Source organism: Macrobrachium rosenbergii, chromosome 56, assembly GCF_040412425.1.
Source record: "Macrobrachium rosenbergii isolate ZJJX-2024 chromosome 56, ASM4041242v1, whole genome shotgun sequence".
Classification (NCBI taxonomy): Eukaryota; Metazoa; Arthropoda; class Malacostraca; order Decapoda; family Palaemonidae; genus Macrobrachium; species Macrobrachium rosenbergii.
This window is the reverse complement of record NC_089796.1, coordinates 19,491,100-19,506,284: the sequence shown is the minus strand read 5'-3', so window position 1 is coordinate 19,506,284 and position 15,185 is coordinate 19,491,100. Positions and strand designations below refer to the sequence as shown.

The following is a 15,185-nucleotide window of genomic DNA, read 5'->3' as shown; positions in this document are numbered from 1 at the left end:
TGCTTTAACAATGGTTAGTTCAGATTAAGGTGGCCTTTTTCCGGCAAATACCTTGCTTACTGACGGCGTAAATGTAGCGAAGTATCAGAAATGTATAGGGGTCCAGATGCAGACATCTGGACTCATTCCAACCAGCTAATTAAACAGGGTACCAGTTGTTACATCGTTACATCACTTTAAGCTGTGATTACACCTACTCTTGCTGTTTTTTAACTCTTGCTGTTTTTAGAAATCTTGGCTTCAACAGTAAGAACATCCAGATAACTGCAACATCATATATGCATCAAAATTTCACTGATTTTGTTAAAATTGACGTAAATATGCTTTATTTCTTCCCCTACATCCTTTGTCATAAAGATATACAGAGAAACCAAGGATGATAAGAAATGAAGTACTAAAGTATCATAAAATAAAGGTTTTCAAAATGTTTTCATTGTAATATTATTTATTGTTGTTCAGAAGGTAAGATTTGGGATGAAAAGCATTAAAATTTGATGAATGATCTAATGGAAAAGAGAACTAGTTGGATTTCCCATTGATGCAGTCAGTCAGACTCAGTCTGTGTTAGCGACCGACCGACAGTAGTGTTATTGTCAAAAATGCTACGAAGTGAACGGATCCTTGATCATGTCTGTATGCCGGACCCTATGCATTCGGAACCTTGGTAGATATACCCGAATTATTGTCTATAATAGTAGTGTCATTGCATGGTTCATATCAGTAGTCGAATTAGGAGAATTTTTAGACAGGTATCCAAGTCTCTTACTTAGTTGTTATGCTCAGAAACTATTTAAGGGATAGACAACGGGTTCTAGGGCTACCTTGTTGCTAACTAGGCCTGTCCTATGGCACCGGATACCCTACTCACTGAGAAATAAATTTAGGCTGAGAGCTTCAAGACGAACCTAGCCGAACACACATGTTCGCGAAAGACAGAAAGGTATAATTGTAAGGTAATTAAGTGTATAGGCTATGATGAATTTTTGGAGCCAGTTGAGAATGACAGACACATGTACGTATGCCATGTCATGACCAGACCAGACCTTATCTTCCTAACCTGACTTAGGGCTTCGCCTCCTGTAACCGCCCCCCGAGTAACACTGAACAATGGAAACATGAGCCAGAATTCCACACAAGGAAGTTTTAGGGCCCACCAGTCACCAAACGGAATATTTTCTTCTAGGCAATGTTTTTGTTTATGTTTATGTCCTTGGCAAAGGTTAAAAGTATTTACTGCTCAGTTATTACGCTCTTCCTCGAGGGGGTGGTATTAAACACGGCGCCTATTTTGCTCATAAACTGCCAGTCACCGAACCAGAGGGGTGCAGTTGTAGTATTCAGTTTTGCCAAATATATTAATGCCCAAGTCACTGTCTGGTAAAGTCAGTAGGTGCACACAAGCGTTCGGTAATTCTGTATATTAGCTCCGCGCCTGTTTTTACCTTGGTAATTCTAAGCCGGCTGTCCGCGGTGAGCTAGACTATGGCAATTGACGTTTTCCTATGTTATTTTACTTGCTTTACAAGAATTTAAAGTAATGTTTTGTCGGCCGGCTGTAACTAAGCTGTCGTTGACCTTTGAAGACTACGCGACTTGAATTGCCTAACGCAGGGTAGGTCTAAGCCAGCATTTCGGCAAGCCCCCACCCTCCATAGCTAATACAGCAAAATTATAACCAGTAAACACCCCTAAAAATACCAACATAACGTACCCTAGAGGTGTTTACTGGTTACAATTTTGCCGTATTAGCTATGGAGGTGGGGAAAGCGGGCTTTCCGCTGAATGCTGGCTTAGACCTACCCTGCGTTAGGTAATTCAAGTCATGTAGTCTTCAAAGGTCAATCACAGTTTAGTTACAATCGGGCGACAAAATATTACTTTAAATTCTTGTAAAGCAAGTAAAATAACATAGAAAAACGTCAATTGCCACAGTCTAGCTCACCGTGGACAGCCGGCTTAGAATTAAATTACCTTTTCAACTGGTTTTTTCTACACGTTTAGAGGTTCTGATACTGGCGGTGCATCTGTTTGTTGTCGGCCAAATGGAATGTCCCTTCGCAGTGCTTAGTACTGGGCCGGGGGCGGTTGGGTACCCATACGTTAACAAGTTATTGCACTTGCGGACGGGATATGAACCGCTTCGTGGAAACTTGTTGGATGGAGGTTAATTAGACTTGAGTGCCAAAAATGAAAGGTAAATTTATAATTAGCAACCAGAAAACTGTAGAAAAAGTCAAGTTATAGTGCCGTCAGCAACGCGGAGCTACCCTATTGTTCTACCCAAGCGTTCTTGCATAAGAAGTAATTTTGGTTCTTGTGGCATTACAAATTTTTGCCATTTATATAATGTTCCACAGCACACCCTTGAATCTGTCATTGAAACTTGATTGTAGACTGATGGCAGGTGGGTGGGTATTATTTTACTTTAAACCATCATCATATTTTGGACTTGTAAATATCATTTTCCTGACATTCATTTTGTTAGCAAAAGTGTACATTTAGAGATTTGGACTGCAACCTTATATCCCGTAATTTGGGGGACCACAGTGAGAAGGTGGGCGTTTTTGGGTGAAGGGAAAACACAAAATGAGTGAAATACATGAATGATAATCCCATTGAAAGTTCTCATTCAGATTAAAAAAGTTTTTGGAATGTTCTCAAACATTCCAATTTGCACTAGGGTAAGAACCTGGTGCCTTAGGTGTGGTTGGTTAGGTTGCAACCTTATTATTATTTATTTGCAGTGACTTAGGTTAGGTATGTGGGGGGTCTATTCTCAGGTAAGGACTTGGTGTGCGAGGTTAGGCTAGGTGGGTAGTGTAGGGGAAAATGCCTCCATCTTCTTCTAAGGGCTAGGTAAGAACCCAGTCCCCTAGAGTAGGTTAGGTGGGTGTGTGGGGCTAGGTAAGGATGCACTCCCGTAGGTTAAGTTAGATAGGGGTCTAGGGGTAGATAAAGACCCTCTGTCATAGGCTAAGTTAGGTGGGGGTCTTGGAGGAGCAAAGGTTTAATCAATTATTGTCGTTTACTCCTTATGTGTTTTCCCCCATCAAAAACCTCACTTTACCACTGTGGTCCCCCAGATTGTAGGATATAAGGGTGGGGTCCACTGTCTCAATTAGTATTTATTTGTTAATATAATGAATGCCAGAAATGTTTTAAACACACTTTAAAACACAGGAAAATTAAATTTTCAAGTCCAAAATGCCATAATGGTTCAAAGAAAATTTTACTAGAGTGTGAGTGAGGTTTTCTTTGGGTGCTGTCTAGTGAGGATGTTCTGCTGCTTTCCTAGTAAATGAAGTTGAAAATGTGGTAAATATTTACCTAAATGCCACAACCACTCTCATGAGAGTTAGGCCCAGCCTAGTACTAGCTCCATGGTAGGGAATGTTAAAACTAAAAGTTGATCAAGTATCTTGGTAACAGTAAATTTGCAATAGGTTTTAGTATCACTTTCATTTTAAACATATTAATGAGATCTGTTGGAGAGACCCCACTAGGAAGGTGTTGCTTTCTTTGCTTCTGAGACAAACACCATGGAGTTTATGGGTGTGGCATCTGTCCGGACTGTCTTGTGGCTCAGCCTTTGGTTGAACATATTAACAGACTTTGCCGTGACAGGTATCAGGATAAGAAGGAAATTTTTAGGAGGTTGCTGGTATCAGGAAGTAAAGCTCAGTCCTTCGTTGCTTGCACACCAGAATGCTGCGCATTGATGAACCTTGTTTTTAGGAGACATGATTGGCGCTCTCCTCTCCTGGCAGGTTTCTCATGAGTGTAGCCTCTTGCTGAGGAACAGCTTATTGCTGTTTCTGGGAAGTAGCTTGGAGGTGTTGGTTGAACCTCAGAGACTTCTCTTTTCAACTGTGTGGAGTCGTTCAAATTCAGTTCAGGTGCAAAGACAACTGCAGCTAAATTGTTGGGTGCAGTAAAGCTTTCTACATATGGGGTGCAAAGAAGCCTGGTTTTCTAAAACCCAGAAAGATAGCCCAATCATTTTCTTTGAAGAAGGGTCGGAAGCCTGCCCAGCCCTTTCGTCCTTCTCCCCAATCTCTGGCTGGGAAGGGAGAGGTGGGTAAGAAGGGAAGGGGTTGCTGAAGGTGATGATCCTCTTCTTCCACTGCCATGGTAAGAGGCGTTGCCTGGGCTCTCTTGCTTTCTTTTACCCCATTTCAAGAGCATTGTCTAGGCTGAAGTACTTGCTGGAGTTGGACAAGATACAGGTAACTACACACTTAGCATCCAGTCTCAGTTTTAGTTACTAGGATGTCTCCCTCTGTCCTCCCTCTTATAACAAGGCTAGGGAAGGGGCTGGTGACATAGTAGAGCATACTCTGCACTCATTATTTGGTAATAGCCAGAATTAGCTGCCCTCTATCATGAGATCCTTTTTCGAGGATGCCATGGTTCTCTGAAGTTTCTTTACTCTAGTACCTTTCTGTATTGCAGGGTTACTCAGGCCCAGGGCCATACTTCTTAGATAACCAAATTACCAGACCAAGTAGGAGTTTACTGGAGTGATGACGTCCCCTGTTTGCATGCACAACCATGAGCATGGCATTTCTTGGTGGAATTCAATTCCAGTCAGTTGCTGAGATGACCTCCCACTTAAGGAGTGAGTATCCCATATAAAAGTGAAGGTTTGTTTTTCCATAGGAACAAATGCATTTTTTAAAGTAATTTGTATTTTTCCTTGGTATGCAAACCAGAACTTTTTATAGATTAAACCCACCTCAGCTGCCCTGCTTTGCCCCTAAGGCTAAAGGAAAAAGTGAGTGGTGACATAAGGCAAGTGAGGGTTATTCTCCTGCTTGCCCCTCTTGAAATGACTTCTCCAGCTCATGCTGAGTAATTGTCATTTGTAATAGGCTCTGCTTTGTATATCTAAGAGAAATACAAATCACTTTAAAAATTTAATTTTTGTTGGTATTCAGAGTTTCAGTATCTTTCAGATGTGTGATTGATGAGCTGGCAGAATGTCATTGTACAGATTTATCTTTAATGCCAGGAGTTGTTTTCAGTCACCTAGCAAAGTTTGGTCGTTAAGGGGACAGAATGTATGGATTCGTAGGCCTTTATCCAGTAGGTAAGTTGCTGGAAGGGAGTTGTGTTTCTTTGATACTGTTTCATATACAGTATGAGTATTTGAGCTGTACAGTATTTTTACAGCTACTTTAAGTAGTAAATGTTGTTGTCTTAATTTTTATGGAATTACAAATTGAGGAAGATATTCATGTGGGTTATTACCTCTGCCAGTAAAATATTGAGGGAGTAATTTTTGTACAGGTTTGTTAACAAAATATCGTGAGATTGGGCAGATGAATTTTGAAGAAACTTATGTACCAGTACTACAGTGTGCTTTTGTAAAATCATATATTTTTGAAGTAATCATATGATATGAAACTTGTATAAATTCAGGACATGTTAGAAGTTTGTTAATTACTTAGAATTCAGGTTTTAAATTTTACATTGGTATTTTCAGTAGTAATGGACAGTATCCTGAGATGAGGAAGTTTCGAATTTACAAGAGAATATTTGCCCTGACACTTTTTTCTGGAACTCTTGGCCTTGCGTGGTATCTTAAGAGGCAAAAAGGTATTCGTCTGAAGAATCTTCTAGAGGATTGCACTAGGTTACCCATTGATGAATCACTTTTTGGTGCTGATGTTTCTTTGTATAAGTAAGTAGTATGTTAATTTTGTAAGTTTAAAATATATCTAATCTTTATTTTACCTTTTAAATAGCACACTTTCTATTTGGGAGCTCCTTGTTTCATTCATATGGACTGAGACATGCAACATTTATGAAAAGTTTAATTTTTTATTTTTTCAGGTGCAAGGGATATGTATTTGCTGGCCAGTTAATCATGTCAGGAGTGCTGAAAGAATTACCTGATTTTCAGTTTAGGCCTGATGACATTATAGTGGCCAGCAGGTATTTATCCAAAGACTTTATATTTATCAATTTTTGTTATTTGGAATAAATAGCTTGGAACTTGTGTTTTGTTCCTGTATATGCCTCTTCAAGACAAGGAAGGCTTTTTCCTAACTGCTCTGGCGACAACGAGAGAGAGTTAGTGAAGTTTTTCAACAAAATAGCTTTATTCAATGTTTTGTTCTTACTGGAATATAAACTTACTGACTGCTAAGTTGGAACTTTGTGTTTTTGCTTCACATTTCTTTTTTTTACGTTTCCGCATGCTTGGGGCAGAGAGCAATACTCTTCCTATCCTTTAGAGGTTAGAAGTATTTTTATTCTTGTACGTCCCAGTCTTTAGCTTATACTAAGTTTTATTACTTAGATAGGCTCGGTCAGGTGGTTGGTCGTTGCTCCTTTTTAGTATGGTCTTATGATCTAGTCCCATTGTGGTCACGCCCCGTGGACAGATCTCTAGAACTCACCAGCTTATAGGTTACTACCTTGCTGGAGACTCTAGTAAAGCAGAAGCAGGCTTGGGTGACAGTTTAGTATCATGTCTCCATAAGTGCAAAATGATATTTTAAAATAAAATAAATAGGTTTTAGGGGATGAGCAGGTACATATGGCCCCTTAGTTTTTGAAATTCCATCCATTTAGAGGTAAGTAGGACATTTTTGTTTTTAGTGTTTTGTTTTACTTTATCAGCTGAAGGGGATTTGGTACATATGGCCCCTGATGCCATCCAGGTAGGACTTGCAGCTGTCATGGGAAAGTTGCAGTAGAAGAAGTAGGCTAGAAACATTTGTCTACTTGACCCTCCTCCCTACCCTTGAACCATCTCCTTGCCCCTTCCACAGGCACACCACTCTCTTGGTTGAGAGGGGGATATGGGCTTGAAGGTGAGTGATCAGTATGCCTACCCTTGTTGTATTGACTTATATTGTTTGCAATGGCAGACAGTAGCAGTTGATGCTGTTGGGCTTCCTGTAGCAGTCGTTCTCCAAGAAGGCCTCTTGCAAGAAGTCCCAGAGAACTTCAAGTAAACATCATTCTTCAGCTTGGGGAGTTGATGGTGTTCACCCTCTTGTGGGTGTTACCTCCATTATAAGTAGGGTTAGCACAGGTCCCACCAAATAGGTTTAGTACCCTGGGTCAACTTGAACTTCTCAGACTTGGGGAATCATCATATTCCACCGTTGTTTTCCTTGAAGCACATGTAGTAGAGCCAGTGCTACCCTTAGACTTGATGTGTGGATGTCTGTAGATGGGCTTCCCATGAGACAGGTCTCTATTGTAATGTGCTTATGGGTACTGGGTCAATCTTTTTATGGGTGAGTGTGCTGCACCTCAGCTGCTGATGGTTTGCCATGGGCCAAAGATTGGGCCTGTAAGGTAGTGCCCTGCCCTTTCTCCTTAGACCTCAACTAGTTTATCTCACTGAACTTGGGGAGCTCCACTGGTTTGGATGGCTACTGCTTGAAGTCCATTCCATGTATAGATTATCCACTGGTAGTACTGGTCATATGCCACAGTTCCTTGAGCATCATAAGTGGGTGCATGGTAACCCTCTCGCTTGGTGCTTGGATGGTTCCTGGATTGGTACCCCAAGTTTTCCCATGTCTTCTTTGACTGGGGCTAGTAAACCAGTGCTCCTCCCAAAGTATGCATAGTTTAGGCACCGCCACTGTTTTGCCAAGTGCATATATGGTCTCTGGACCATGTGCATGCAGACGGGGTTGCTTGGTACCAAGAGTCTTCATGGTCTTCTTGGACGGGATGGTTGCTTTTGGCTTGCACACCTGGGCTTTTCCTAAGGAGTCACTGCTACGCCTTTGCATAGTGCGTGCATGGTGGTTCCTGGATTGTGCATGCAGACAGGGTTTTCAGATCCTACAGTTCTCCATCATATGGTATCCAACAGTACTGAATCACTGTGTGAACCCTTGGATGCTGCAGGGTTGGTCCAGAACTCCCGATGTACCTGTACATTATCCCCAGATTTTGCTTATGCAAGCAAAGGGTTCATGGTACAGTATTCAGAAAGACATTCATCAGATCAGGGCAGATACTCAGGATATTCTTAATTCATGCAAGCCGTGGTGCATATGCTTGATGGCGTATGCGAACGCTCATTTGTAGCTTATGGTTTGGTTCCTATAGCTAATATGGAAGTCTTTAGGGTATGAACCATGACATAATATTGTGTGGTATACTTCAGACCAGGACCATGCCATCTGTTGTTAGGAGGAGCTTCACTCTGTGAAAATGAGGCAAGGCACCTAGACTCCTTTTCCAGCCCATGCTGGGAGAGGTAAGGGGAAGATGAAAGGATAGGGATGCTGAGGTTGGTGTTGCCTCTCTGTAGTTCCATGAGCAAAGGGATACCTGTCATGCCATTTGGGAGAGACAAGGGCTGGAGCCCTGCATTATCCTTGTCTTTTGGGCTGGTTACAGAATACCTTCCGGAGATTGACACCACCTCCATCTCATGTTCTGGTACTGTTCCCAACTTATCCTCTAGGATCTTCAAAAGCTCTGGCTCTGTTAGCAGCGGTGAATGGGATGTTAGAGAAAAGTGTGCTTGAATTTGCAGATGACTTATCTCTGAGCTTTTACAGTTGCTTCTTCTTGGTAGAGAAGGTGGCAGTAGACAGGTTTTGATTGCTCTCTATTAAATGAGTTTAAACCTGCAGTCTTGGTGCACTGTGGAAACAGCACAGACTATGTTGGATTCCATCAGAGAGGGTGACTTCGTGCTATCTTTAGATCTGGGGAACATGCATTTTAACTTCTCCAGAAAATACATTTGTTTTGTCTGCAGTGAAACATTACTAGTTCAAAGCACCATGCTTCAGCGTGGCAACATCCTCATACATTTTTATATGAGTGTTCACCTTAGTGTTGGCTTGATCACATTTGCAGGGTACAGAGGTACCTCAGCTTAATACTGTAACAGCGTATGGGTCTGCTCCCCCTGCTAAGTACCAAAATTTACTAAGTAGCATAGACTGCTATATAGCCTGCATGATAGCGTGCCTCAGGGCCAACTTAAATAGCTTTTAGTGATGCAGTTCCACATGAAATACTTAATAGCCTATCCTAATGGGTATTTTTTAATTATTGTTCAGATTAAAATATTGATTTACACATTGCTTGATTTTAATAGATATACCTAGAAATGGATTGCTTCCAAAAATTTGTGTAAGTATTTGTACCCATATGTGCTTACAAGATATCTAAAATAACGTATACAAAAACATTAATAGGGTTTCTTTTGATACATTTAAAAAAAACATTAACATTGCTTCTTTTTAAACATAAACATAAGTAATCTCAATTCTTTATGAAAAATTGACCATGAGAGAGAGAGAGTGTGTGAAAGGTAAACAAGCTTATTGTAGCTGTGGTGCATGTGTCCTGATAACCTGTAGACGTGCAAACATACTGAAAAAGTTATAACTACATTAATGTATCATATTAAGTACAGCACAGTACTGTAGTAAGTGAAGGTCAACAGAAATACTGTACAGTATGAGAGAGAGAGAGAGAGAGAGAGAGAGAGAGAGAGAGAGAGAGAGAGAGAGAGAGAGAGAGAGAGAGAGAGAGAGAGAGAGAGAGAGAGAGAATGAATGAATGTGGGCCTACAGTGAAGGTGCATTGTTTCCTAACATGATGTATAGGTATACATCACACACATATACAGGCTAAAAAAAAAAAATGGTACATACAGCTGAACAGTGCATTGAATAGAATTTTCAGACAAGGTGAAAGCCTGTATGGGTTCTGGCGACTAGGGACATTGTAGCTCAAGCAAAAAAAAAAAAAAAAAAGCAAGGAATGGTTTTTATACATCAGTTGTCAATTACAGTGATTTCTGTCAACTACAAATTTTAGAATTTCAGCACACATGCTTGCACAATGAAACAAAGAAGTGTGTCAAGATCACTAAAAAGAAAAGTAAGGAACAGGGTTATATACAGGTAGTCTCCGGTTAATGGTGGGGGTTCCATTTCCGGCTAAGTGCCGATAACCAAAAATCATTGATAACTGGAACATCACAGTAATTATGGTAATAAATGGCATTTACAATGCTTTAAGCACCGATCAGTGCCAATAAACGGCTTACTGACGCAGATAAACCACTTACTGTTGCCGAAAATCGATTACCGATGCCGATAAACCGCCTGCCAACACCAATAAACAATAAACCATTTAAAGCACTGAAAACCACTTACTGGTGCCAAAAATATGGTTAACAACATCATTAGCCAAACGTAAAAATTGCAACTTCATTAACTTGCGTTGCTGTTAAGCTGGGACTGCCTGTATGTTCAGTTAACAATGATGTACATAAATGCATGCAATTTCACTTTATTTAACCAAACATCTCAGCATTTCTGCGCATGTGACTGCAAGCTGATTAAAGAGTGATGCTCTTGCTTTAAAAATCAAACACTTTTTACTTGCGGTGGAAAGGTTGTTCGAGCATTGAGAAACACCAGTGACTGACGTGTATACCACATGGTTTAACAGGAAGTTCCCATTTCTTTTGTCTGCCCGTGTCAGTATAAGCTCTTCTTAGGTCTTCAGATTAAAGGGCATTGATCTCTTTGCTTAGGTGGAGTTGTCTGTGATCATGAAGAGCTTCGAGTAGTCTCCCCCTCCTCAGGAGTTTCAGCCTCTGGAATGTCTTGTGACTTGTCGTCTGCTGCCCAATTCAGGCACTATTTTCAAGCCCCTTTTGGAAGATGTCAGACAGAGATCTCTCAAGACTCTTCTTGCCAGCCAGTCTTGAAGTGTATTGACGAGTTTTGTGGCTTTTCTCATCATTTTGGGTACTTAGAGGGTTTGGAATCTCTCTTGTTCTTGTTCCTAGTTTGTGACTAAAACCCAGATATGCGAGTTACTTGGTTCCCTCTGTCAGGGAATTTGTTGATGTTATCTTGTTGTGACACTTTTTGCTCAGTTCATAAGGTGCTGGCTAAGAAGGATGAGATTTCTTAGGACAGAGTGTTGGAATGTCTTTTTTTAGTACTGACAGGTATGAGAAGGAAGTGTCCAGGAGCACCTTTTCTTTCAGGCTTTTGCTTTAATCAAACTGTCTTACAACTTGTCCGCTTCAACAGGCGTAGAGATTGATAGCGCAGGTAATGATGCCAGGTGTCTGGAGATATTACCTTCAGATGTAAGACAGACTTGCAATTCATTAATGCATTTCTCAAGATAGTGAAATTTCTGATCATTAATGGAGGTTGGAATTTGATGCCTCATGTTCGAAGCAAGGTTGTTGTCCATGTACTAATAAAGAAGTTAACTACCTTTTTATCTAGATCACTGGCATATAATGCAGCAGTGGGCTGGCCTTAACCTTCTTTCTACCAAAGAGACATTCCTTCAAGTCCCTGGGTACCATATCTTTGAAACCTACTGTGGTTGCTCAGCAGATTGTACAGTCCCCCAAGCTCCTCTTAGACAGAAGAGCATCCCATCTACAGTGCTTTTGGAGGGTGTGAGGCTGGGTTTGAATGATAGTGTGACAGTTTTCTCTTTCTTCTTTCTTCTCTTCCTTCCTTTGCAAGGCTGCAGCAGGTTTAGTTGAGTATATGCTGGAATTGTCACAGATGTAGGTAAGGTAGAGCTTCAGCAAAAAAGCTGCAACTCTCTCAGTGAGGAGTGTGTTGGGCGGTGGGGGGCCATAGAATCATAATCTGAACCAGTCAGTTTATATTTATCAGATCCTAACTGCCTTCAAACTTGTGTCGCCCCTCATAAGGGTCACACTTGGATCTTTGAGTTTTTCTTATACAAGCAAGAATCCAGACACTTCTCACTCAGGCCCCTGTCATTCTGGCATTCTTATACAAGATTTATTATCATGACCAGGAACCCAACATTTCCAGGTGGAGATTCAACTTCCAGTGTCAGTTGAGAGACATCCTCCTGCCTAAGGAGTGAGTCTCCCACATAAAAGGAAATACTGTACAAACACAAACCATCACCTGTATATAGGAGTATTTTTCAGTGCAAGTTGGAATGGTTTTTGAACTAGGTAACAAGGTGGATTAACTGCAGTTTGAGGGGATGATGGAGGGAATATTCCTCACCCACCTGCTGTTATCAAGCACTTTTTCTTTAGGTTGCTATTAAGTGAGGACATCTTGCTGTGTTTCTTTTGACTGTTAAGTTGGACTTGCATTTTCGTTTTTAGTTGTTTTGTTAAAAAAAATAGTGTCACATTTGGAAGTGTGAAGGGCATTAGCGAGTATAGTCGGCTTTCATCCCCTACACTTAGGTGGGTCCCCACAATTTACTACTCTGTCATAGGAGAAATTTTCTACCACTTTTACTTTGCAGCTAAGCACATCCCTACTCCTCACCCAAGTCCACCTCTCTTGTGGACAAGAGATGGTTTTGCACAAATGGGGAATTAATACACCTACCCCTACCAGGTTGACTACTACCATCTGCTGTTTAGCTTCCAGTAGCAGTCATTTTTCCCATGGAGATGCCCAAGGGCTCACATGAGCATAAGACACAGGCTAAGGGCAAGGAGAGGGTGTGCAAGTACTTTTCTTCTTCCTCCTTCCCATTGTTGAGCTCTTTCTCACCCTCCTCCTCATCTTTCTTGCCTTCCTTCCATAGAAGGAAGCGAAGTCAAGAAGGCCTTTACAAGAATTCCCATTCCCATAGGACTTCAGGTGAGTGCCCTTCCCAGTCTCTGTTAGGCAGTAGCAATTGGCCATTTGTGGGTGACTGGTCAGATGTTGGCTGGGCTGGCAAGGGCTTCACTGAATACAGTCGATACCGTCCTGGCCTCCTCTACCTTGGACGCTAGAGCTACTCCCAGCTCTTCCATTTCTATCCTCTCTGGGAGACAGCAGTGTTTGGTCACCCAAGGATGACTGGTCAACAGTTGGCTTGGCTGGCATGGACCTCACTCACCTTGCTCAGTATCCTGTCCAGGGAGAGAACTGTTCCCAACTCTTCCAACCTTGTGTTGCCAGAAACACACCTGATTGAGTCAGCACTTCTCACTTGCTTGGCTTGGTCCTGGTATGTTGATTGGAACTGCTCAGCCAGCAGGTTCGCTTATTACAGGTCTCCTCTTGGTATGAGCCAGTACTGAGATGACCCACTAGCACACAACCTCGCTTGCTCCTTGATGGGCTTCTCGTTCACCACGGGTCCTAGGGTTGCACATGCTGGATGAGAGATGTTCATGTTCATTTATGAGTGTTTCCTTGCTAATGCACATGAGCATGTTTACAGCAGTAGGTTCAGTTCTGTGGAATGTATCTCCAAATATATCGTGGAAAATTCACTAATTCGCAGATTTTTTCGTAGAGCAATATTCACTAATTACTTTATTTTTATGTTATTTTCGTGACTTAAATACATTTTTTATGATAAAAAAGATTTACTAATTTTTGAATATTAATATTAATGTAAACAGCAAAATATCAATAAAATGTAGTTTTTCTTTGCATATTTAAATATTTAGGTACAGTACTTAACTCTAGACATGTGAATTCCAAGTGCTTCTCCTAAGTACTGTAAAAAGAAAATGGGATTGCTTGAATACTGTATGAGAGAAAATGGCTGTGCCTGAATATAGGGGGAACTTGAGTAGTTTTCACATGTAGCAGTAAGCCATATATTTTTAAGGGTAATGTTGTAAGATGACTTTGAAATGATATTAAATTGTTTTAGGATGATAGCTTAAGGTATATTTGGTGTTTGACCCATTAAAATAGGCAGTTATAAGCATTTTTAGAGGGGGGTCTTTGGTGTTTGAACCAATATGATAGGCAGTTATAAGCATTTTTAGAGGGGGGGTTCAAACTTATTGCGAATTTTCGGTATTCGCGGATGGTTATGGTCCCTGTCCCCCTCGAATACTGGGGATCAACTGTATGCAAAAATGGTGATCAACACTATTAGGACCGTGATCTCGCTTGCTTGACTGCCATCCCTTGATGAACTATTGAGTATCCCAGACTTCTTGTCTGATACTCAATTAGTTGGAATTGCTCTCATGCCCCTTTATTCCTGGAGATTGGTGGCAAAAACTAGGGAATCATTAGTTGTATAATCTCAATGAAAACTCTTAAAATCAGGGCTGAAATGATTTCTGACATTTCAGAGTAACTCTCCAGTAACATGGGTGATGAACACAAGTGTCTGAAGCATCAGACTACCAATATCACATCTTACCTTGGGCCTTAATCCACAGGTTCCCAGACTCATATTTTCTGGGACATGTGGTGGCTGCTCAACAGGTTGTATAAATACCCAGCTCCTTCCAAGAAGAGCACAGCTTGTTTAAGGTACTTGGAGAACATAAGGCTGTGGTAAAATGGTACAGTGACTGGCTTTCCTCCACTCTTCTTTCTTCCTCCTGTGGAGCAGCAGCTTGGCCAGTAAGTGCTTGATAAGCAAAGATGTAGGTAGCTACTCAATTAAGCAGTTAGTCTTTGTGCTTCAGCAGTTTTAAGATGTGACTCACTCTGCTCTTTCTTTTAGCAGAGTGGTGGCCAGTGGTATAGCTATTTTCTGGACTCAAAATTTAGCTGCCCTTCAGCTTGTGTGCAGATTTAATGGGGGTAGTACATGGTTCTTCAATCTTTTCCTTACTCAGGCCCTTGGCCTCTGCTCTGGCATCCCTATGCCAGATCAGTACTATGAGGTTACAGGAGTTATTGTTCCCCTTGCTTGCTCTCACAACTGAGACATTTCTAGGAAAGTTTACAACTTGCTGTCAGTTGATGTAGACATCCTCCCACCTAAATATTTCTACTAGGTATGCAAATCAGAGCCTTTTATCATAGTGCCTACCTGAATCATCCTGCTTTGTCCCCAAGGCAAAGGGAAAAAGTTAATGGTGACAGCAGGTGAGTGAAGGGTATTCCCCCATTGACTCCCCTAAATCAACCTTGTTACCAAGTTTAATGACCATTCCCAGGATACTCCAGTGAGAAAAGTATCATTTCTATATCTAGGAAAAATACAAATTACTTTAAAAATTTGCCAGTTAACTACTGTGTTACCAAGTTCCGACAGCTGAATTCCATTGAAGGGTATTGTACTCCTAAATTAAAGGGTTTGGTTTTTATACCTAGGGAAACTGCAAATTACCTTAAAGATTTGATATTTTATCTAAATTGACAAATGGTTGTATGGTATGTTCTTCAGTTACCTATAGCCAGTTAAAAGTATTAGATTCTGTGCAGCATACAAGTATTAGATTAGGTACTGGTGCTTCC

The 15,185-nt window shown here is 41.1% G+C and overlaps 1 protein-coding gene across 1 annotated transcript; it reads left to right on the top strand.

Annotated features, from left to right (window-relative positions):
- The first annotated feature begins 547 nt into the window (after window positions 1–547).
- On the top strand, window positions 548–14,650 carry LOC136836669 (uncharacterized). The gene is made up of 6 exons (XM_067101141.1): window positions 548–664; window positions 4,453–4,618; window positions 4,956–5,089; window positions 5,486–5,683; window positions 5,836–5,937; window positions 14,446–14,650. The coding sequence occupies exons 3-6, from the start codon at window positions 4,980–4,982 to the stop codon at window positions 14,648–14,650; spliced, it is 615 nt and encodes a 204-aa protein (XP_066957242.1). The 5' UTR covers window positions 548–664; window positions 4,453–4,618; window positions 4,956–4,979.
- The last annotated feature ends 535 nt before the right edge of the window (window positions 14,651–15,185 follow it).

Bases quoted from the DNA above. Each gene is read 5' to 3' on its own strand.
- LOC136836669 (XM_067101141.1), top strand. From the start codon at position 4,980: ATGTCATTGTACAGATTTATCTTTAATGCCAGGAGTTGTTTTCAGTCA. The intron at 5,090-5,485 runs GTAAGTTGCTGG...TGGTATTTTCAG, and splicing joins CGTAGGCCTTTATCCAGTAG to TAGTAATGGACAGTATCCTG. The intron at 5,938-14,445 runs GTATTTATCCAA...TCTTTCTTTTAG, and splicing joins GACATTATAGTGGCCAGCAG to CAGAGTGGTGGCCAGTGGTA.